Source organism: Lissotriton helveticus, chromosome 5_1 (assembly GCF_964261635.1).
Source record: "Lissotriton helveticus chromosome 5_1, aLisHel1.1, whole genome shotgun sequence".
Taxonomy (NCBI): Eukaryota; Metazoa; Chordata; class Amphibia; order Caudata; family Salamandridae; genus Lissotriton; species Lissotriton helveticus.
The window spans coordinates 1,058,151,037-1,058,174,761 of NC_136065.1; the positions used below are offsets into that span (position 1 = coordinate 1,058,151,037).

Consider the following 23,725-nt stretch of genomic DNA (forward strand, 5'->3'; position numbering starts at 1 on the left):
TGAACGATTTGCTTATCAAGAATGCAAGTAAGCATAGTTGTCTGCAGGACACTCAGAAAGTAATCAACATTCTACGCAAACTGGGTTTCGTCCTAAAGGCCACAAAATCCCATCTGCAATCCTTACAAATGCAGCTGTTCTTAGGCGCTAGGCTAAGCTCCATTTCCTTAAAAGCTACAGTCCATCAAGAGTACAAAAGGTGCAATGTGCACTGCCGCTTTTCCTACCACATCATCACATCACAGTCAAAAAAGTGAAGAGCATGTCCTCGCATACGCCCTCTACAACAATGCTTGCAATCGCAGTGGTATCAAGCCTACAAGATCTAGTTTTGATAGGGCCAGCGACCCACTACTGTCTGCAGTGGTGGAACAGCAACAGTCTGTTGCAGGGTCAGCCCTTCTAAGCCCTTGTACCGCAAGTGATCAATATAACAGATGCATCCATACACTGTTGGGGTGCACAAATTCTAGACATTATAGTTTGTGAACAGTGGTCTACAGTGCAGAAACATCTACACATCAGTCACCTAGAGCTTCTTGTGATTCAGTTTGCTCTCAAAGCATTTCAACAACCTATTCACCACAAAGTTGTCCTAGTCCACACAGACAACATGACAGCCATGTACTACATTAAAAAAGCACGGGAGCATGCACTCCTTACAGCTCTTGCAGGTAGCTAAGAGCATATGGCTTTGGGTCTTACAGCACAACATCCATCTCCTTACAGAATACCTACCAGGGGTGGACAACGATTTCTCGGATATGCTCAGCAGGATGCAACAACAGATGCACAAGTGAGAAATTGATATGCACTACTCCACTCATACTTACCACAGTCGGGTACCCCAGAGATAGACCTTTTGTCCGCACAACATAACATGAAATGCCAAAGCTTTGCCTCTAGGTTTCCTCACCCTCAATCCAAAGGCAATGCCCTATGGAACAACTGGTCAGGGAGATTTGCTTACGGTTTTCCTTCTCTCGGTCACATTTCTTACCTGGTTCAGAAGCTCACACAAACATCCCTCACACGAATTCTAAATTGCCCCAACATGGTTCACAACCGTTCTAGATCTGTTGGTTGTGCCACACTAAAAATTTCCAATATGGCCATGTCATCTAACTCAGGAGCAAGGCATGGTTATACACCACAACCTCAAACAACTCAATCTAGTGAACAGGTCCTAGAATTTGGATACCAAAATCTTCCACAAGAATGTATTACCAATCTAAAACAAACCTGTAGGCCTACCGCTTGGACATGTTATGTTTAAAAAAAGATAAGATTTGTACACTATTGCCTAACAAAACAAATCCAGTTGCTCTCCCAGTATTTTATTTGCAACCTACTACATAAAAAAAGACAGGTCCTGCATATACCTCTATTAGGTTACGCTGAGAAGCACTAGCTGCGTACATGCAAAACAGACATCTTTGTTGAAAATTCCAGTTATCAAAGCTTTTGTTGAGGGAATAAAGAGTTATTTCTCCCTCCTGTCCCCAGCACCTGTCTGGAATCTTCATATTGTTCTATCAAACTAATGGGTCCTCCATTTGAACCACTACATTCATGTGGACTACAGTTCTTTACGTGGACAGTAGCCTTCTTAGGAGCTATAACTTCCCTTAGCTGAATCAGTGAACTTCAAGTGCTCACTTTAGAAGAACCTTTCTTCACAGTGCATTCTGATAAACTTGTACTAGGAACAAACCCCAAATGACTCTGGTTCTAGATTAATAAATCACTCTACCCTGATTCCTCAGTGTTTTTGTGGGCTGAAGCCAGAATAGAAAATCTGATCCCACCATCTCCCACGCATGCACTTTTCTCAATGTGTGTTCTACTGGAGTTAAAATAGTAAACTCAACTCCCCTCCCAGAATGTTTACACTGCCCACTGTTTGTCGGACTAGAGTTAGACTATAAAATCTGAATTCTTCTATGATTACTCTTTCCCCTGTTCTTTTTCCGACTGGTATTAGCATAGTAAATGTTAGCCCACCTATTCCACTACTCAATGTCTGCACTTTGTCCAACATTAGTAGTTGAAATGATAAATCTGACCCTCCCTGATGTATGCCATTTTCCATATGTTTGTTGAATTTGAGTTAGAATTGTATATTTTAGCCCTTATATGTGTAATTCCCCAAATGTTTGTTAAATTGGACTTAGAATAGAAAATCTCAGTCCACCCCAACACTGTTTGTATTTTTCCTAATGTTTGTAGGATTTCAGCTTTTAATTGTAGTTTTTAAAATGATTTCCACTTATGTTATGCCTTTTAGTAATACATATTCTATGTCTATTTATGGTTTCAGACGCATATATTTAAAAAAAATTATTTATTTGATATATTTTATTGTGTTTTTATTATTTTTGAACGTATATATTTTCATTTAAGAATTATTTTATCAGTGTTGTATATTTGAGTTGACAATATATTAGTTATTTTAAGAGAAATCTATTTGGGTGAACTACATGTTTTAACATTTATTTGATATTCATATATTTTAAATGTTATATATTTTTAAGCAAACGTCTTAAAAATAATTAAACATTTTAAAATATATATCTTCTTACCTATGTAATGTTGATAGTCTGGTCCACTAAGTTTGTAGTAATCTATATTGTAATCAATATTCTGATATCTTACATTCTATTTATGTAAAGTTGGTACAAGTGACCAATTTAGAATAATGTTCATTATATTTAAATGTACATATGTACCTAATAATGTCAATATTTTGGTCCAGACTTTTTTTGTAAATGATATTCTAGTATGTTGCAATATATTTTTGTAGATGATATTCTAGTATGTTACAATATATGTATGTAAAGTTGATACTCAATATTTTTGTATCTCAATATTTTTATGGTCGATACTGTCATTCATCCAGATGGTAGTGTTGACAGGGTTCTGGTATAAGGGAATGGTTGTTGACGTGTACTGCTGAATGATCTAAAGGGGAGAAGCTAATGATAGTGGGAGAGTGACAGATAGTTTGGATGGAGCAAGTGTTTGTGAGTGAGTGGTCTAAGAGAAGTTCGTTGAATATAGGCTTTATTGGCAAAGAAAAACAGATACGTGTTTCGAGAATGTGGCAATAAGGAGAGCATCAGGGTCTTCCAAGAAAGTCTCTGTAGTGCTGGGAGGGAGCAGTATAAAGCTGCCGACTGGACTGGTTAAAGATTGTAATCCCATAGTTTTCCAAGGTGAATGGGGTTGAGTTATTTGGTGGAGCTGGAAGAAGGTGAAGGATCTGTTAAAGAGGAGGGTCTGCTCTTGTTTCTGGTAAGTGACTAAAAGCATCATAATCAGTGTGAGGTGCATCTGGCAGGAGTGTGTCTTCTTTGTCGACGTAGGTCATGGTTATTACAGTGAACAGTATTGCGGCGCGTATGAGTTCAAAATGCTGAGCAGTAAAAGTTGTTTGAAATCGATTGTGAAGATGGTCTATTTTTTGTTGAGACATGGTAGAGTGATGAGATTGAGTGGGGACATTTACTAACACATTTGTGAATTGAGTAAGAGTGAGTCACCGAATGGAGTGCAGTATTAGTGGAAATTGTGTTCTGGTAAGAAAAAGATAGGCACATTGTTTCAGGGAAATGTAGCAGTCAGCTGCAGAGCAAAGGAGAGTGTTGAGACTGCTTAAGAGTATTTTGGTGTATTTTGTGCTGGGTGAAGGTTATAGATGTGCTAACTGTAGTATGTTGACTTATCAACACGCTATATAAATACTATATGGCACTGGTGCTGTGAGTCTTTGCTTCTGTGTTCGGGCGTGTGAGTCGTTATGTTGAATCGGATGGTATCGTGGTCAGTCCCATCTAAGAGGAGTTGGTCTCTGTGAGGAAATGCAGTTTACTTTATGTTGTGTATGTGTGTGCAACCTCACCATGTAATAAACTCACAAACCCATCTTGGGTTCAGTCCGACTTGTTTATAAAACCTTAGCTCAACCCTGGGTAGTAGTGGTTTCATGCAGTCAGACTTGAACAAAGGAACAAGTTCAAAGCATTTAAGACAATTGAATAAGAAGTACTCGAAACAGAGGAAATTGAACAACAATTTATAAACATAGATCTCATTTTTAGACACCAGTGCAACCAAAATCCTCCAGAGGGTGTCTGGGGTTATAAACTAGTTTATTAAGCAAATCGTAAATTACTGCTTCACACTCAAAATGCAAACCAGCATTAGGAACGCCTGTTGTTAGCGATTACTTTGAAAACTTTTTATAAAGTTGTTTTCGGATATTTCTGCCTGATTTGTATGACCAACTCTGGCAGGGAGCAAGTCCGAGGGGACCAATAGGTCTTAGCAGGATAGTTACCGTGCAGTCCGAGCTGTATTTACTCTAATTCCAGGCTCTGTGGTCCAATTGCCATAGACATCAATGGAGTGGTCCTGATGCAAGGGATACAGGATGGGGAAGATGCTGAGCATGCTAATTTAGTCGACAGGGTCTTCTTGGAGCCATACCTCAGTCCATGAACACAGTGGGGTGACTTTGGCCACAGAGGTTGATGTCCCTCACAATCCAATAAAGCCCAGCCAAATATCAGTTGCCACTGGTCTTCTGGTCTCTCTTCACAGCAAAACCAGCGGTTCTCATTAACTGCAGCTAGTGTTTGTCATGGATAACCAAACTGCACTTCAACAACTCTCCTCGGTCCTGCTTACTCGGATACACTTTTGAGTGTCAGAACTTGGTCTGCTGGGCTGTGCTTTGGTGGTTAGCAGTGTCTATTCAATTTTGGCTCCCTACTCACCATGATGGCTTCTTCAGCTTTTCTTGCCCTGGAGCTGTAATGGGACGTTAGCCAACTGACTCTTGGAATTCACCTCTTCTGTCTGGGGCTCATGGGGTGACTTTTCCTCGACCAGGGTACCACAGGCACAGTCCTCTCTTTACTAGCCCAGAATCAGCAGGTTCAGTCTAGTCTTTGGCGCAGTCTCTCTTTCCCAGGTCCAAGGAATAGCAGAGCAGTTCTTCTTTGGTTCTCTCTCCAGTACAGACGTGATCTGAGGTCTTGGTGCCAGTGTTGCCATTTTTATGCCCCAACGTTCCTTTGGAGAATGCAGTGACTACTAGCCAATGGGCTCCCAGGTCCCCTCCTGCAATGTGTGGCATCAAGCTATCCCAGAGTGCAATATTGTGCCCATGCCCAATATAGCAGAACCCTTCTCTCAGTGTGTGGAGCTTGGTAACCCATCCTAGAAAACTGGTTTGACCACTTTTTTTCCCTCTCCCTCTCTCTGTCCTAGCCGCTAACCTGTCTACCAGAACAAAAGAGAACCACCTTTCCTGTGTGTCCACCATTTGCCCTTCAAAGGCGACTTCCCCATTGAAGCTTGTCTTTTGGGCTCATGTCCTGTTGGGCTTCCTGCCTAGAAGATGTAACACCTTTTCCAATGGCAGGCCTCCATTTGGCACTTTCATGCAAGTCATTCACACCTCTTCCCAGTAGGGCATCTGCAAATGGCCACTGGAAAAGCAGCTGAGTATTAACTTTCCAAAGTTGCCTTTTACTCAAAATGTTAAATTGAATTCGACTTGGACAGCAAGTAATTTGTAATGTAACAAGTCTCTTGATTTCGTAAAATGCCAATTTGTTGGACCAGATTTAAATGGAAAATCTTGTCTTTCCATGTAGGCTCTTTGCCCAGTGTTTGTAAATCTGGTTTTAGAGTAATAAATTCCCCCACCCCAATGTAGCTATGTATGCACTTTCCTCAGTGTTTGTTAGGCTGCATCAAGAATAGTAAATCTGATCCCACCATCCCCCATGCAGGCACTTTTCTCAATGTGTGTTATACTGGAGTTAGAATAGTAAATTCAACTTCCCTCCCAGAATGTTTACACTTTCTCCAGTGTTGTGTGTGCTTGTGTTGTTTGAGTAACATTTAAGGATGCAATTACTGAAGACCAGAGATGAATAGGGGGAGTCTCACTTTCCTGTTACCTGTGTGTATGCATTGCTGAATGTAGTGAGGTCTTCTATGTTTCCGGGTACTGAGCAGGTTAAAATGGTGTTGTGTTGTGGATGTAGTCAGATTTGAGCTGGATAGGGTGGTGGGAAATGGATTTTCTTATGAACATCACAAAAATATTAACAAATGGTAACTTTCGGGTACGTTTTTCATTTGCATGCCTACTCCACTCTTAATGGCCAGCTGTACTAATATGTAGGATTGAGTAGTTTTACAGTTTGATTGTGCTTTCTCCCCACAGATTCTATCAAATCCTCTTAGCCGGAGGGAGCATGGCTATGATGCTGTTGTTCTGCTTGCTTTGCTAGTTAACTATCGAAAGTATGAAGTAAGTGCTTTGTGGAAGTTTTTACATTTTGATATTTTATTGGCAGTCCAATAAGGACCAAAGAATCTGGGATTGCAGTGTATTCTACTGTTGATTTTTAAGAAGTTAAATCAAGTTTGGTGTCTGTCCTCCGTTTTCATCTTCTTAACTGGCCTACCTTTAAGAACTTTTTACAATGCTCAAGTCCATATATAGGAACAATTTAATACATCATAGAGGTGTAGGAAATGCAATTATGATCCTACCATTAATTAATGCAATTGAGTATAATCGTTCTAAAATGTCTTTAACGGCTAGAATTGTTGGAATTGTAATACATTTATAAAGCTCTACCCTTCCTTTAGGGTTTGACCATTCATTTGATTAATGGGATCTATTGAAAGTCTTTAGTAAGAGGATTCCATCACAGCTCTACTGTTGCATCATTATTTCCTACTTCCTGTTGAGAGAAGCAGCTTTGTTATGTATTCATCAAGTAAATAGTTATTGCTAATATAATGCATATTTTATTGGCTGAATTTCTGTCAAATCAGTCTGTGGTGAATAACATCTTCATTATCAAATGTTTATCCATCACTTGTTTCTTCCACTAATAAAACTGAGATTGATACCTAAATTACATTTTTGTAAGTGCTACATCATATCATCTTACCGTTTTATAGGTTTTTGATCACCTCCCTAAATACCATTTAGGTGGGTAAAGAAGATAATTTAAAATGTTTATCCATTCAGTGATTGATTATATTCTTGGTACCCTCTAATTGTAACATCAGAATATACCATAGCCAGTGATTTCACGTAGTATACCCGCACTATTGCTTCTTGCTTTAGAGACTTCCATTTGAGTGCTGTTTTTCTTTTGGCATACCAGGCCAAGTTGATAAATGTATTTTTTAGGGCTTATGCAAACAACTTCTCCCAGAGATTGCTTCTACCTGTTGTGTCACTATTGCAAATATCACATCCCCTTACCATATGATGGTAGATTACTTGAACACTCGTCTAATTTATTCCTGTTTACAATAAGTATAATGCCAGGAGGTCTGTATTTTTTATGGAAGTAGTTGAATTTATCCAATTTTAGACTTGGATTTCTGGACTCACTTTTGTCACATACCTGCCAGTGGTATGTGTTCGTCAGGTCCTTCTGTATGTCTGTGTGAACGTACAGGTTGTCAGAGTGTTGGAAAATCACACCATCATACCTGTTCTGCTTTCATTATCCAGGGATAATGCAAAATCTTTCCTGTGAGATTTTATGTTGTAACCTAATTGTGTTTTGCACCCCTTAGTTTGACCACTCATTAGGAATCCTCTCCTCTTAAGATACTCACTTTAAAGCCTTAGCTGCATCCCCAAATTCCGTTGCCTTTGTTCAGCTGAGTCTGTGCTGCACAGGGTTTTTCCAACCATGTATCTGCAGATTACGTCCAGAACCCTTTGGGCATATTGCACCGTTCTAGGTAATTGTTAGGTGAGAATTTGAACATCAGAATGTGTACATTGCAGTTAAGTACATCCAGTGTTGTTTTTTTAAACCTTTATATCATGGTACTTTAGATCAATGGTAAGCAATTTGTTAATGGTTTTAATTGACATAATGTTAGGTTTGTGTATAAGTATATGTTAATTGGTAGAAATTGGGTTTCTAGTTAGAGGTATGTACCCTGTTCAAGCAAGAACCACAATCCTAGTCAGGGTAGGTCACAAAACAATCTAAATTAATCTGTACTCACCCTCTGTTAGCTTGGCACAGAGCAGTCCGGCTTAATTTAAGCGGCAACGTGTAAAGTATTTGTGCAACTCTTCAAACAGTAACAGAGGAAAACCCCTCAAAAACACTTCACATCAGGTTAGAAAAATACATTTAGATTTTATAAATAAAACAAGACCTAAATGACAAAAATCCACTATACTATGTAGAAGTCGAGATATGAATTTTTAAAGAATAAATGTCAAAATAGCCCTTAAAAGCAATAAGCGCTTAAATTAGTTATCTGGTCGCTCTAGACCAGGCCAAAGTCAAAAGTGAAGACTGACCACAATGGACCGCAGTTCGAATACAGGGACCCACTTGAGCTTGCTGAACCAAAGTACCTTCATCTGGGATTCGTCAATGAGGATGCGTGGTGCAGCAGACGTGATGCCTCTGTATCGAGCAATGCTGTGGACAAGATGTGTTGATTTTCTCCACGCAACTGCGGCAATGTGTCGGTTACAAGTGCGAGCACTGGTTGGGGATGCAATGCGCGGCTGCTGCTCCTGCACTAAGCGATGCATCAGTGCTAAAGACGATGCGCTGTTTCCGAGGATGATGCACCTAGTCAGCTCCATGGAACGACCAGGATGCACAGATTCCGACTCACGCAAATGTGAAGATGTGCTGGTTCCAATGAGGATGCTCAAGTTGTGAATGAAGAAGCACCGTAAGCCTCATTTCCAAGGGCCCAGGATTGGAGTTGTACCACTTGGTAGGGCAGACTCACAGCTTGTAGAATCCAGGTGCTGGTAGTTGAAGTCTTTGATATCCCTGAGACTTAGTACAGGAGACAAGCCAGCAAGCCCTTAGAGTCACTCTGCGTTCAAGGAATGCAGGCCCAGTCCTTCTCACCCAGGCCGGAGAACAGCAGGCAGCAGGGCAGCTCAGCAAGGGAAGAGCACATCAAGGCAGCAGCCAGCAGAGTGACAGCCATTTGAGTAGCACAGCAGTTTTTTCCTAGCTCTAGCAGAGTAGTCACAGGTCCAGAAGTATACTGATTTGGTAGTGCCAGGGGTCCAGTACTTATACCCAGTGGTGCCTTTGTAGATGGGTAGACTTTACAGAAAGCTTTGAAGTGCACAGTGGTTCTCCCCTCCTGCCCTGGCTCCATGTAATCAATCCTTTGTGTGGAGATAGGACACAGCCCTTTCAGATCTTTATTTTAATATCACCCTCACGTTTCACGTAACGCTTATTGTCACTTACTTGTGTGAGCGCCTGAATACTATTGTTTTGTAAATAAATAACAGTCATAAACTGACCTACATGTCCCTCTGTATATTACTTACCGCTCCCTATAAAATTAACCTACACCTTCAACCCTAAACATAATGCCTCCCACAGGGTCACTCACGATTGGACCTTTTGGCCACACCAGAACCATTGTTTTCCTAAAACATGTAAGGAATAAAGTCATTAAAAAATGAAAAAAGAAGGCTGGGGTTACTGTGGTCCCTACATGACTATGGTACTAGGAGTAGTGGTTGTTCGCTGGAACATCTGTCCACTCCGGTGCGCTTAACATATGATCAAGACCAGAGCTGTGTTTGAGACACATAGTTTTCTGCCAAAATAAACACCTTACTTGGATTAGTGGGCTCGAGAGTCATCTGTTCTGGGGATTTGTTGCATGCAATATTGTGGTGGTGGTGTCCGCCTTCGCACCCCGACCCACCAGGAAGGGCGTACGTTGTCCGAACATTTCAAGTACATGAATATTTATTTATAATATATTTGTTTATAAAGCGCCTTGTTACACAGAATCCGCGCTAAGACCAGGAACCGCCAGAGAGAGAACAGATTATAATGAGTCAAACATACAGGACATCCAGAGTAGTAATCAAGAAGAGCGGAAAAGCCAGGTTTTCAGTTTGCTTCTCAAGAGTTTCTCAGACTGTGCAGCTCTCAAATCATGGGGTAGAGAGTTTCAGATTTCGGAAGCCTGAAAGGAGAAGGAACGATGGCAGTGGTCAGTGTAGACTATATTTCACCCACCCACTATGTTATGGTCATATTAGGTCATCCCTAAAAGGAATGGTCCTACTCTATAAACTGAACTAATCAACAAATATGCATTCTGAACCATGGAAATATACAGGCTGCATTTCGTAATCCCTATTGAAGGCCTCATTATTCAAATATAAATAGCTAAACAGATGTTTAGTTGCAAACCTTTGGGAAAACAAATGATTTTCTTGAAGATTATTACTTTAAAAGAATAATCAATCTTTTCTTTGTGTTCCTGTATAATATATCTGATTTGATGGGGTTTTTTCAACAATTAATTTACCCCAAACCTGAAATAAAAACAGGTGGTATTAGATATTTGTTGAGTGGTGTGTGAAAGTGACTCGTGCCCCTTGCGCTTCTTGATTTACTACTGTGGCATGAAGGCGGTCTAGTAAAAATTCTGTATTTCTGCTAACTTTACAGTCTGTGAATCCTTATATCGTGAAACTATCCATCGTCGACGATGAATCAACACTCAATGTAAGTACTGACTGGACAACTGCTTATTTTTGCACTGTGCACGTTGTATATATGTGCCATAACTATAATTAAGTGACCCTGCCGCCTCAAATGGTGAAATTCATAAATCCGATATATGAACTAATGTCTGCTTTTTTAAGGGATGCTTTCTGGGTATAATTAATTTCTAGTGTACTCTGCACGAAGGAAAGTTATAAAGGTTTTGCGTATGATAACCATATCAATAAAATATTAAAATAAAATAAACTACATGTTGCCTAGTGCTAAATGGGGGCAAAATGCTGTTCATATTTTTTAAGTATGGCACGATTTTAATCTTGAAAACTCTAGTGGGTGTTCATAACTTGCTTTATCGATCAGGCATTTTGTAAAGAGAAGAGAACAGTAATTAATAAAGCTGAAACTAAGCGCTTGGTGCGCAATGAACGCAATAAGTTTAAGTTCAATATAGGATTACAAAATCTTGTGCCTGTTCTACTATTTGGGACTGTAGTTTTCACAAATGCACAAAGTGGCTTGGCGAAGTTGAAGAGTGCAACAACTTAATGATACTGAAGATATGCCACCCTACTTTTAGGATGTGTGTGTAGGGCTAATGCCGCCTCCAACGAGGTGTTGGCCTGTGGTCAATTATTTCAAATTCTCATGCAATGCTGCAAACATCCAAAGGTCTTCAAAGTAAAAAAAGCAGGCGTTTACTGTGTTAGTAAAACTCTGCTCATAACATCGGGCTTCCTACAAAGGGTATTTACCAAGATCCATTTTTAGGTTTTGCCTGCACAGCGTTTGCACTGTGCTTGAGAAATCTATTGTTTTAAATACTGTTAACATCCGCTTTGGTGGAACTATATGTTTAAGGCATATGAGCTGTAGATCATATGCTGTGCATAGATCGCCATCTAGTGTTGGGTCTGGATGTTTACACTTTGTTTTTTCCCGAAGAAGTCTTTCTAGTCACAAGGTAGGTGACTCCTCCTTTCGGTGATAGTGTGCATGGGCATCGACTTCTTTGTTAGATTGTTTTTTTCCGCCATCGGATTCGGATGTATATCGTTGCGCTCCGGTTCAACACCGTTTCTTCAGATTTCCCTCGGCTTGCAAGATCCTCACCCTCGACGGTATTGTTTTCGATTGCGTCTCCCTTTCTATTGCGTATCGTAATTACTTAAAGTAATCTTTTGAATGGAAAGTTTGTGGAAGGCCTTCAGGCCTACCCGCGTCGAGTCGACCTGCAGTCGAAGGAACGAACTCCCTATAATTTCTGCCATCGGTGTCATGCGAAATACCTGTGCACTGATTCACACGAAGTGTGTAACCTGTGTTTGTCCCCCGAACACAGAGACCAAGACTGCAACGCGTGCTAGGCTTTCCGCTCCAAGAAAACACTTTGCAACCGCTGGGCTCGAAGTTGCGACATGCAGAGCCAGCACAAAAGCTCCATTCCGGACATTTTCGATCAACAGTCGGACGAAGAGGCTGGCGAGGCCATGGGAGCAGAGGAGGACCAAGAGCCGGACGACATCGCAGATTTTGAATCCGACCAAGAGGAGGGCATCCCACGTGGTCAATGTACTGTGAGTAAAGCTCCCCCCTCATCCCAAGACACAATTTCGATTAAAAAGAAGGCTCCAGGCCAACCCACGCCCTCTGGCCCCGGTCGGTACCGAGATCACGCTTCTGGTGCCCCACCCTCTGACTCTGCACCTAAACCTACCAAAAAGCATTTAGGGTCCGAAAAGACTCCCTACAAACCAACTTTGGAGCCCATACCTTCGGGGTTGAAACACAAGTCCAGCACCGTTACACAAATCAACTTTTTGACACTTTTGCTCCACCACATAAATGCAATCTCATATCAAAATCAGGAATTGCAAGGTGGATAGTCAAGTGCACTCAAATATGCTATACAAAAGCACAGCGAACGTTAACTGTTCCCCCTAGAGCACACTCTACACGCAAACTGGGGGCTTCTATGGCATTCTTAGGAAATATACCCATAGATGACATATGCAAAGCTGCAACATGGTCTACACCTCACACATTCACAAAACACTATTGTGTGGATGTGTTAGCAAGACAACAAGCTAGAGTGGGCCATACAGTTTTATGTACACTATTTCAAACCACTGCAACAGATACAGGTTAGCCACCGCGTTGGGAGATAACTGCTATGTAGTCTATGTACAGCATATGATCTACAGCTCATATGCCTCGAACGGAAAAAGCTACTTACCCAGTTTGCATCTGTTCTTGGCATATTGAGCTGTAGAGTCATATGCGCCCACCCGCCTCCCCGGGTACCTATACCTGATGCAGTAACATCTTACTTCGATACATGCATTCATGGACATCTCCTTTTACTATTCTTACTAACTCAATTTTCACACTCTGCGGGACAACAATCTAACAATCGAGTCGATGCCCATGTGCACTATCACCAAAAGGAGGCGTCACCTACCTCGTGACTGGAAAGGCTTCCTCAAAGAAAAACATAGTGAAAACATCTTGACCCAACACTAGATGGCGATTTATGAACAGAACAGCTCTATATGCCAGGAACAGATGCATACTAGGTAAGTAGCATTTTCCTTCCATAAAGTTTTGCCTCTTACAATTGCAGCATATTTATATAATAATTTATCACCCGGAGAGATTATGTGATTTGCATAGAATCGCAGGCTGTTGCACAGCGCCGCCGAGGCTCGACTGGGATCCCCAGTTTTGGAGTCAGCAGCTCTGGCCGCTATGCCACATCCTCTCCACTCCCGTCTTCTCGTTCAGGGAGCTCTTTACTTCTCCCAGACGATGATTGATGAAAACAGCTCTTTATTCATTACATAGGCGAAACGGATGCATTACCAATGCTTGTTCTAAAATTAGATCTATAGCCTATATAAAATGCTAGAAGAATTTTTGACTCCAGGGTTTCCCAGAGGATTCTCCTCGTAGGCAACATGAGAGCAAGCAAAGGAACACAAATTGCTCTGTCCAAGAATGCTGGCGAAAAGTTTGTATTACTGTAGAAGGATGATGAAGTGCAAAAAGAAAAGTAGCTTGTGTTTTAACAATGAATATTTCAGAGGTTTTGTGGCAGAACAGATTTATTTTTAAGTGTAGATTTTTTTAATATGTTAATTGAATGTTTTGGTTTTATTCAGATCTACTTATAGGTATAAGTCATTCCTGTGGAGGCATAAGGTACTTCATAATCTTTGTTTTAGTTTGCAATTTTCTTTAATACTTGCAAGAAATTCAAAACGTTCTCACTTTGACATTATACCTTGCTTGAATACAATTGTGAACTGTAAACCATTCATGCTCTTGTGTTTTTCACGCTTGTAGGGGATGGGATTGGTGATTGCTCAAGCACTATTTGAGTATAATCGGTGAGTGTGCCTCCAATGGCAACATGCAATTCCTTATTTCCGCATTTTAGGAGCAATATTTTATGTTGCTTTAGTCTTACAGCAACTCCATACCCTTAGAGCTAGAAAGTATGTGTCTGGTTAATTTAAACGTACCTTTTGTGTAGTACGTGAGGTGAAAAATTGAGAAATTCACTAGATTTAATGCATCTGTGCTTGTTTAATGTCGTCCATCTTGGCTAACAGCGTATTTAAAATGATACTTTATTTATGTAAGCAATATTAACTTGTACATCGAATGATTGCAATTGAGACAACCCTCCTTTCTGGTGTGAACACTCTTCATAAAGGACGACAGAAGTATGCAGATGAGCAGGAAGATTTCTTTTCTATTCTGGTACTTCTACCTCAGTGCGGCCTTCGACATCGTTAACCACAAACTCCTTATTCGCCGACTCAGGAGTGTCGGTGTAGAAGGAACCGCATTGTCCTGGCTATCGTCCTTTCTCGATCGTCGCTCCTTTCAGATCTGGGAGAATAACACCCGGTCCTCCGAAACACCCCTCCAATGTGGCGTACCTCAGGGCTCCTCCCTGAGTCCAACATTATTTAACATCTACATGTCCCCATTGGAGGAGGTCGTCACTCCGTTCGGAGTGAGGATTGTTAGCTATGCCGACGACACACAATTAGTGGTGTCCCTATCCCACCCAAGCCAACAACCTGCGGACCTTTATAACTGTCTAGCGCAGATACAAGGTTGGATGAACCGGTCATCTCTGAAACTCAACGGCTCAAAGACTGACGTTCTCCTCCTTGGGCAGAAGGGGCTTTCCCTTTCACATAACATCTGGCCACCCTGCCTGGGCTTGCCTCCCGACCCGAAACCCGAGGTTAAAAGCTTCGGAGTGTGGCTCGAAAAGGATCTGACGTTTACAAAGCAAGCAAAGAAAGTAGCCGGGACATGTTTCGGGCTCCTCAAATCTATTCGAAAGATCTTGCCACTACTCCCCCCCCTCCTCCCAGAGACTGTTGATCCAGGGCCTGATATATCGAGGCTAGACTACAGTAATTCCATCTATCTAGGCGCCCCGGAGGCAACCTTAAATAAGTTACAAAGGATTCAAAATGCAGCGGCCCGGATCCTCACCAACACTCCGGTCAGAGCCTCGGCCAAACCAGCCTTGAAGCTCCTTCACTGGCTCCCGGTAAGAGAACGAGTGAAGTTCAAAGCCCTCTGCCTGGCTCACAGACTGCTTCAAAACAAAGGCCCCCCGATCCTAACAGAATTCATCAAACCATATAAAGCCCCAAGATCCCTCCGATCCGACCAGGAACACCTCCTCGTCATTCCCAGAGTCAAGAAGGCACGCACAGGCGGAAGGCGATTCTCAGTTCACACGGCACGTCTCTGGAACGCACTTCCCCGTGACTTTGAGAACAGAACCCAACTATCTACCTTTCAGGAGGCGGCTGAAAACCCACCTCTTCCCTTAACTGCAACCCCTCCCCCCCCGTGCCCCCCCCCCCCTGACCTGCAGTGGTATGGATCTTAGCGCTGGGATACTCCCGGGTGACTACGCGCTTTATAATTTTTTTTTATAATAATAATAATAATAATAATAATTTGATGTATTCCCTTTTGGTTGACACAGTATTATTTTGGGGTATTTTCTTTAGTGGCCAATCATTCATTTCTGATGAGGAGGAAAGATTTATTTTTCTGATGGATACTTCTATCTGCAGAGTCCTCACCTGTGGAATATGCCCAGGTGCCAGACTGGATCTGGAAACTTTTCATAGGTTGCCTTCGCCCGGAGGGAGCTCTAGCTCTAATTTGATACCAGAGAGACATCAACAAGCAATATAGTGCAAAGATTATGTTTATCTTGTGGTCATTAACTCAGCTAGGTCCACCGGTGAGTTGCAGGCACTTAGCTTCTACTGGGACAAACTGGTCCTTAGGACTAAAACAGCTTTCCTGACAAAAGTGGTGACCCCTTTTAACTTGGGACAATCCATTTCCCATTTCACCATACTAAGGAGGAGGAGAGATTACAAAACAGGACCCCTGTGGAACAGTCAGTTACTATATTGACCACACCAAGGAGATAAGCTCTGACAACCTGCTCTTTGTGGGGTATGCAGACAGAAAGAAGGGCAGGCAAGTCCAAAAGAGGACGTTCTCTCATTAGATCACACTGTGTATACAAATGTGCTATGCCTCTGTCAAAAAATAACCACATGAGGGAATCCACAATCTCTTCCCCTAGACCGAATTCTTCAACTTCCGCTGTAAACAAGGATGTTGAGATTTGCGGTGCGGCAACAGGGGCAATTTGGCAGATCTCTGTTGGTGCCCCTCAGATGCCAAATTGCGATTTAAAGTGGAATGCCAGACTTGTATCATGATACATCTTAACTTTCCTTCTGTATCGTGACACAAGCCATCATTACCTTTGGAGTGGTGGGTAAGATCAACCTTCTTGTATTAGGATTTCTGTTTTCATTGTTATGCTTAAATTTCCCGTTCCCAGTTTTGTATATGAACTGAGGTCTTATATTCAATGGTACTTTTTATGTTTATTTAAAATGGTAAAAAACAATATGAAAATAAATCTAATGTGCTTATATTTAAGACTGTGTTCCTGTTCTCACTCCTTAGGCAATATCGGGATAAAGAAGAGGAAAATCAGACAGGATTTCTTTCTGCATTGACAAATATGGTAAGGTACACATTGAAAAGGGCCCACATTATTACATGAATTCTGAAATAAGATGGATTCGATTGACTTCTAAATGTTCAAGTCTGTCTGTTTTCACTTTTAGTTTCTTTAATTTGTGTGGCCTTCTTAACCACTTGCACGCTAGCGGTTTTCCCGCTGTGTGCTGGATTTTTAAAATCACCATGTTGAGTGACGAGTTCACCTTGTCATCCGCACAGGGCAGGTAAAGCTGATGACGAGCTGAGCTCGTCATCAGCATGGAAGGGGTTAAAACTGCGCCGGAACCGCGCATCATCTTACCGGCACCTGCTGCACCAGGGGGACTCCAGCCCCCAGACTGCCCGCTCTTGCGGCAGGCAGCGCTGTCATCATTGCTTGCCCCTGAAGGCGCATAAAGCAATCCCCTGCTCCCACTTTGTGGGAACCACGCATCATCTTACCGGCACCTGCTGCACCATGGGGACTCCAGCCCCCAGACTGCCCTGCTCTCGCGCCAGGAGGCACCGTCATCATTCCTCGTGGCCGGAGGCGCAAAGAGCAACTCGCGGCTCCCGCTTCACGGGACGCGAGAAGGGCCGCCCGGTCAAAGCCCAGGCCAAGGGCCGGCCTATCCTTGCCCGTCATTGTCAGGAAGAGGCAGGGCAGAGCCACCTCTCTTCCACCTGCCATTTGGGTTCTGGATCGCTTTATGGACTCCCTTGGTCGTTGAGTTACTGAGTGTTTGTATTCCTTCAATTGCTCCCTTTTCTAAAATTTGTGGCTTGAGGCTGGGAACAAGAGCGGAGGACAAGTGCTGGAACTTGAACACTAAAACATCTAGTATTGCTTCTATTTTTAGGAGTGTTTTTATGTCAAATGATATTCTTATTCCAAGGCTATAGAGTTGATCTTATATCTTACAAGTATGGGGAAATGGAAGACCATAGAAGGAAGTGGGGCGGTGGTAGAGGTGGTGGCACGGGCAGGGGTAGCAAAGGGAAAAAGGCCAGGAAGGTAGTTAAATATGCAGTTAGCAATTGTGTCTTGGACCGCAATGATACTCTCATTGGTGAGTGTGAGGATATACTAGTAGCTGACCCAAGTGTGCAATCTGACAGGGATAGGTCTCCCTCTAGATCTACCCAACTCACTAACGGAAGTCCAACCCGCCATTCTACTATTCCTGCCATGTTTCTCAAAACATGTAAAAAAGGTCCCACTGCCATTAATGCTGAGGGAAAGCATGGATTAATAAGGTTAGGTGACTCCCCTCTAGTCCTTCTGGCATTAATCCCCAACAAATCGACCCCACAATCACATGCACAAACAGATTCTTGGCTTTGTCGAACACTGAGGGGTAAGAGAGGTCTCAACCACCTGCGTCGTCTCCAATTAGTAGCATAGGGTTAGCTGCAAACCCATGACACAGACCCTCAGGATATGATCCATTTGGTCCACACGCTTTGGTCTGAAATAGGGACTATGAAAGCAATGATTGAGGACCTAACCACTAGGGTTAGGCTTTTATCGCAAAGGTGGTCCTCATGCACAGAATGTGTTAACAACATGGTGAGCCATCAGTCCTTACCTTGTCTATCAACTAATTCTGGGAGAGAAATAACCCCCCATACCAAGGGCGGTAACCACAATAGTAGTTCTCCGCATCCTGTGGTGGTGAAGCACCAAAAGTCGACACCATTGCCATACACCATGTTTAAGCATGTGCCTTATTCTAACTGCGGTATTCCTAACAATCACTGTAATGTAGAACCCCACGAGACCAGCCAATACATGAGACACACTCACTTCACCCAGCTTCAACGTTTACAGCTTAGTACCTTATCTGGGCGGGGGGAACAGAATGCTGACAATGCGTTTAACACCCATAGAATCTATATGGTGAACGTACCTAAGTATGACACCAGTAAAGGCACAGAAAAGGCAGACTCCCTAAATAACAAAGCCATTCTCTGGATACGGCATGTAAGGGGATGCCGTTCTGTGACCAGGGAAGACATTGTCAAGGCACGCAGGCTTACTTCCCTCCTTCGTCAGTGAGATTGTATCGAGCTTACCTTTAAAAGGGAGGATTTTGTTGAAAATATTTTTGCTCTTGAGTTTCGAACCTGCTCCTCTGATTCGTCATCTATTCAGTTTAGACACTCACCCCGAGTAGCCAGCTAAGACATCTCCCCAGACAGATGCCTATTAGACAGATGGGATGCTCCACACTAAAGAGTAACGATTGACTTAGAGGAGCCACTATAACACATCAAGGACCCAGCGAAGTCCCAATAAACACTAGGGGTAGTCCTCCTAAAATTCATCTTTTAAGTAAAGATGTTGGTCAGTTCTCATGGACCATAATTAGGACTCCATCTTTGATAGCCAGCGGGAGGCTAGTTGTACATCTCCTAACGATTCAAATGACCCACTGTCATACTTCCCATAGGGGAACCTTACTGTCATAGAATATTGCAGGGATGCGTTCTAAGTTATCATCTCCTGATTGGTATGCTTTCATAGATTGCTATGATATCTGCTTCTTTCAGGAAATGTGGCTAGTGGCACCCCATCACTGTGCAGGTTATCTAAATTATCACATCCCAGCTTTGAGAGAAGCATAAGGCCGCCCTTCATGGGGACTGACAATCTGGGTTCGCCAAGAATTAGGCAACGTCATTGAGGATCTCTCGCCCATGAGTAATGACTTTCAGGCTATAAGATTGAAAATGGGCCCACAGGGGAACATTGATATCTACAACATTTATGTGAGGGGAACTAGAGGAAAAAAGTCAGACATTTTAGTGGCTCTCAACAACCTCCTTCATCTATACTCAGTAGACTCTAACGTCCTAATTGCGGGCGATTCTAACTCGATGTTTGAGCCCCTTGCTAATGAGGAATGTTATTTCACAGAAGAGGAAGATGCACAGTGGGGTATCCCAAAGTTGGAGCTTGTACCCATAAAAAAATGGCCCGATGTGGCCATCCAAATTACCTCCATCTGCCTGGAAAAGGGTTTGCGGGCGGCAAATGGAAGGTCCCCATCAGACAGACTTGGGGTGAATACATTTAATAAGGGATCTAGAGCCAGTCGCAAATATTATATATTAATAAGCTTGAAACTATGGCACACTTTTGGAGACATGGTAGTGAGGGACCGGATAGAGAGCGACCATAACCCCTTGTGTGTGACTTTTGGATTGCTACAGCAGAAGGCACTCATACAAATTGGGAGCGAATTGCTCTCTCACGATATTGTCCCCACTAATGACAAGAGACGTCTAAAATGGGTGAAGATAGTAGAAAAGCCAGAAACTATAGATAGTATTACCAAGGAAATTGACAGTGCCCTAATGGAGCTAGAGACCTGTGTAGCTACTAGTGAAGTAGCTGAGCTTACTACTCATATTCATAATAAATTCTTTGCCCTCCTGCGTACATATTTTGTAAAGCAGTGTAAGTCTAAAAAAGTTATAAAACAGAAAGCCTGCCATTGGTTTAATAAGGAATGTAGACATGCACGGGAACATTAGGGAAAGCTATTAACCCCTTCGCTGCTAGGCCTTTTCCCCTCCTGTGCTGAGGCTTTTTTTGGTGTTTTGGAGTAGTGCGCGCTTAGGCCCTTGTAACTTTTTGACCACATAAGGTATCCACGCCAAATTTGCGTCCTTTTCTTCCAACATCATGTGGATTCTAAAGGCGCCCAGGGTTTGTGGATTCCCTTGGAGGGGTCCCAGAAATTAACCAAAATATAGTAATTTTTTTGTTTTTTTCAGAAAAATGGGAAAAACGGGCTGCAAATGAAAGCCTTTGGGTTTTTCCCTGAAAATTGTATCACAAAAGGGCTTGTGGGGCTGAAATCTCCATTTTCTCAGCTTTCAGGGAATGACAGACTTTTGTCAGAGAACCGAAATTTTTCACTCAGTTTTGGCATTTTTCTGGGACATAGCCTATTTTTGCTATTTTTAGAGCTTTCCACCTCCTTCCAGTTAATGGTAGAAATGAGTTTGAAAGCAATAATGGATCCTGGAAAGCTTTACATTTTCGTAAAGTAGACAAAATTCTGAATTCAGAAAGGGGTCATTTGTCTAAATCCATGAAGGTTTCGTTATAGAAACTTTAACAGTTAGATATTGGAATATTTGAAATTTTGTTGAAAAAAAACAGCCTTTTGTCTCAACGTTTTCACCTATAACTTTTTCTAATTTTGACAACTCTTGGAAAGCAATATACCGTTACATCCGTTAGACCTTCCTGGTTGTGGGGATATATAGGACTTGTAGTTTCACCAAGAACCCGATGAACCCAGATCCAAAAACTGAACAGCAACTTGCAATGGTATTTTTTCATTTACTGGGTATAGTCCACTTTGTCTTGGAAAATGTATACATGGAATAATCTGTATGAAAGACACCTATGTATTTCTGAATTGGGTACAAATTATAGACTTCAGAAACAGTATATAATTGCACATTTTCAAAGTTGGGAATACTCATACTAGCATGAGAATTATTGGTCATTTTTCATAAAGATTTTTTTTTTTACACAATGTCTTTCATTCAAAGGGAGAAATGCATGAAAGCTCAATTGGTAATAACAGTTGATTTACAAATCTGAATTACCCCAAGTGTCCCGATAAAAACGGTACCTCACTTGTGTGGGTCGGCCTTGTGCCTGCGACAGGAAACGGCGCAAAATGCAACGTGGTCACACCTAAATTTAGCAGTTACAAATTGACCCTTTTTTGGCAAAGTGCCTACCTGTAGTTTTTGCACCCTAGCTCTGCCGGCACCTAGGGAAACCTAGCAAACCTATACATTTTTGAAAAGTAGACACCCAGGGGAGTTCAGGATGGGGTGACTCGACTGCCTACCACCAGGTTTTGTTACCCAGAATCCCTTGCAAAGCTAAGATTTTCACAAAATAAACACATTTTCCTCACATTTCTGTGGTGGAAAGTTCTGGAATCTGCGTGGATCAACAAATTTCCACCCACCCAGCGTTCCCCCAGGTCTCCCGATAAAAACAGTACCTCACTTGTGTGGGTCGGCCTTGTGCCTACGACAGGAAAAGGCACAAAATGCAACGTGGTCGCACCTCAATTTCCCAGTGAAATTTTACGTTCTTTGGAAAAAGAAACTACCTTTTGTTTTTGAGCCGTAGCTCTGCCAGCACCTAGGGAAACCTAGGAAACCTATACATTTTTGAAAACTAGACACCCAGGGAAATTCAGGATGGGGTGACTCGTCTGCCTACCCCCAGGTTTTGTTACCCAGAATCCCTTGCAAATCTAAAAATTTGACCAAAAAACCACATTTTCCTCACATTTCTGTGGTATAAAGTTCTGGAATCTGCGTGGATCAACAAATTTCCACCCACCCAGCGTGCCCCCAGGTCTCCCGAAAAAAATGGTACCTCACTTGCGTGGGTAGGCATAGTGGCTGCGACATGAAACAGCGCAAAACGCAGAATGGTCGCACCTCAATTTCCCAGTGAAATTTAGCACGATTCGGACAAAAAGACTACCTTTTGTTTTTGCGCCGTAGCTCTGCCAGCACCTAGGGAAACCTAGGAAACCTATACATTTTTGAAAACTAGACACCCAGGGCAATTCAGGATGGGGTGACTCGTCTGCCTACCCTCAGGTTTTGTTACCCAGAATCCCTTGCAAATCTAAAAATTTGACCAAAAAAACACATTTTCCTCACATTTCTGTGGTATAAAGTTCTGGAATCTGCGTGGATCAACAAATTTCCACCCACCCAGCGTGCCCCCAGGTCTCCCGAAAAAAATGGTACCTCACTTGCGTGGGTAGGCATAGTGGCTGCGACATGAAACAGCGCAAAACGCAGAATGGTCGCACCTCAATTTCCCAGTGAAATTTAGCACGATTCGGACAAAAAGACTACCTTTTGTTTTTGCGCCGTAGCTCTGCCAGCACCTAGGGAAACCTAGGAAACCTATACATTTTTGAAAACTAGACACCCAGGGCAATTCAGGATGGGGTGACTCGTCTGCCTACCCTCAGGTTTTGTTACCCAGAATCCCTTGCAAACATAAAAATGTGACCAAAAAAACACATTTTCCTCACATTTCTGTGGTAGAAAGTTCTGGAATCTGCGTGGATCAACACATTTCTACCCACCCAGCGTGCCCCCAGGTCTCTTGAAAAAAATGGTACCTCACTTGCGTGGGTAGGCATAGTGGCTGCGACATGAAACAGCGCAAAACGTAGCATGGTCGCACCTCAATTTCCCATTGAAATTTAGCACGATTCGGACAAAAAGACTACCTTTTGTTTTTGCGCCGTAGCTCTGCCAGCACCTAGGGAAACCTAGCAAACCTATACATTTTTGAAAACTAGACACCCAGGGCAATTCAGGATGGGGTGACTCGTCTGCCTACCCCCAGGTTTTGTTACCCAGAATCCCTTGCAAACATAAAAATTTGACCAAAAAAACACATTTTCCTCACATTTCTGTGGTAGAAAGTTCTGGAATCTGCGTGGATCAACAAATTTCCACCCACCCAGCGTGCCCCCAGGTCTCCCGAAAAAAATGGTACCTCACTTGCGTGGGTAGGCATAGTGGCTGCGACATGAAACAGCGCAAAACGCAGCATGGTCGCACCTCAATTTCCCAGTGAAATTTAGCACGATTCGGACAAAAAGACTACCTTTTGTTTTTGCGCCGTAGCTCTGCCAGCACCTAGGGAAACCTAGCAAACCTATACATTTTCGAAAACTAGATACCCAGGGAAATTCAGGATGGGGTGACTCGTCTGCCTACCCCCAGGTTTTGTCACCCAGAATCCCTTGCAAACATAAAAATTTGACCAAAAAAACACATTTTCCTCACATTTCTGTGGTGGAAAGTTCTGGAATCTGCGTGGATCAACAAATTTCCACTCACCCAGCGTGCCCCCAGGTCTCCTGAAAAAAATGGTACCTCACTTGCGAGGGTAGGCATAGTGGCTGCGACATGAAACAGCGCAAAACGCAGCATGGTCGCACCTCAATTTCCCATTGAAATTTAGCACGATTCGGACAAAAAGACTACCTTTTGTTTTTGCG

At 42.5% G+C, this 23,725-nt stretch overlaps 1 protein-coding gene across 1 annotated transcript in view; it reads left to right on the top strand.

Moving 5' to 3' along the window:
• Positions 1-23,725, top strand: part of ARMH3 (armadillo like helical domain containing 3) — a 693,715-nt gene that overhangs the window by 178,938 nt on the left and 491,052 nt on the right. Inside the window, exons 8-11 of the mRNA XM_078643614.1 lie at positions 6,242-6,328; positions 10,521-10,577; positions 13,920-13,963; positions 16,608-16,668. Of these exons, the coding sequence (XP_078499740.1) occupies positions 6,242-6,328; positions 10,521-10,577; positions 13,920-13,963; positions 16,608-16,668 (249 nt within the window). The remainder of the gene's footprint in view (positions 1-6,241; positions 6,329-10,520; positions 10,578-13,919; positions 13,964-16,607; positions 16,669-23,725) is intronic.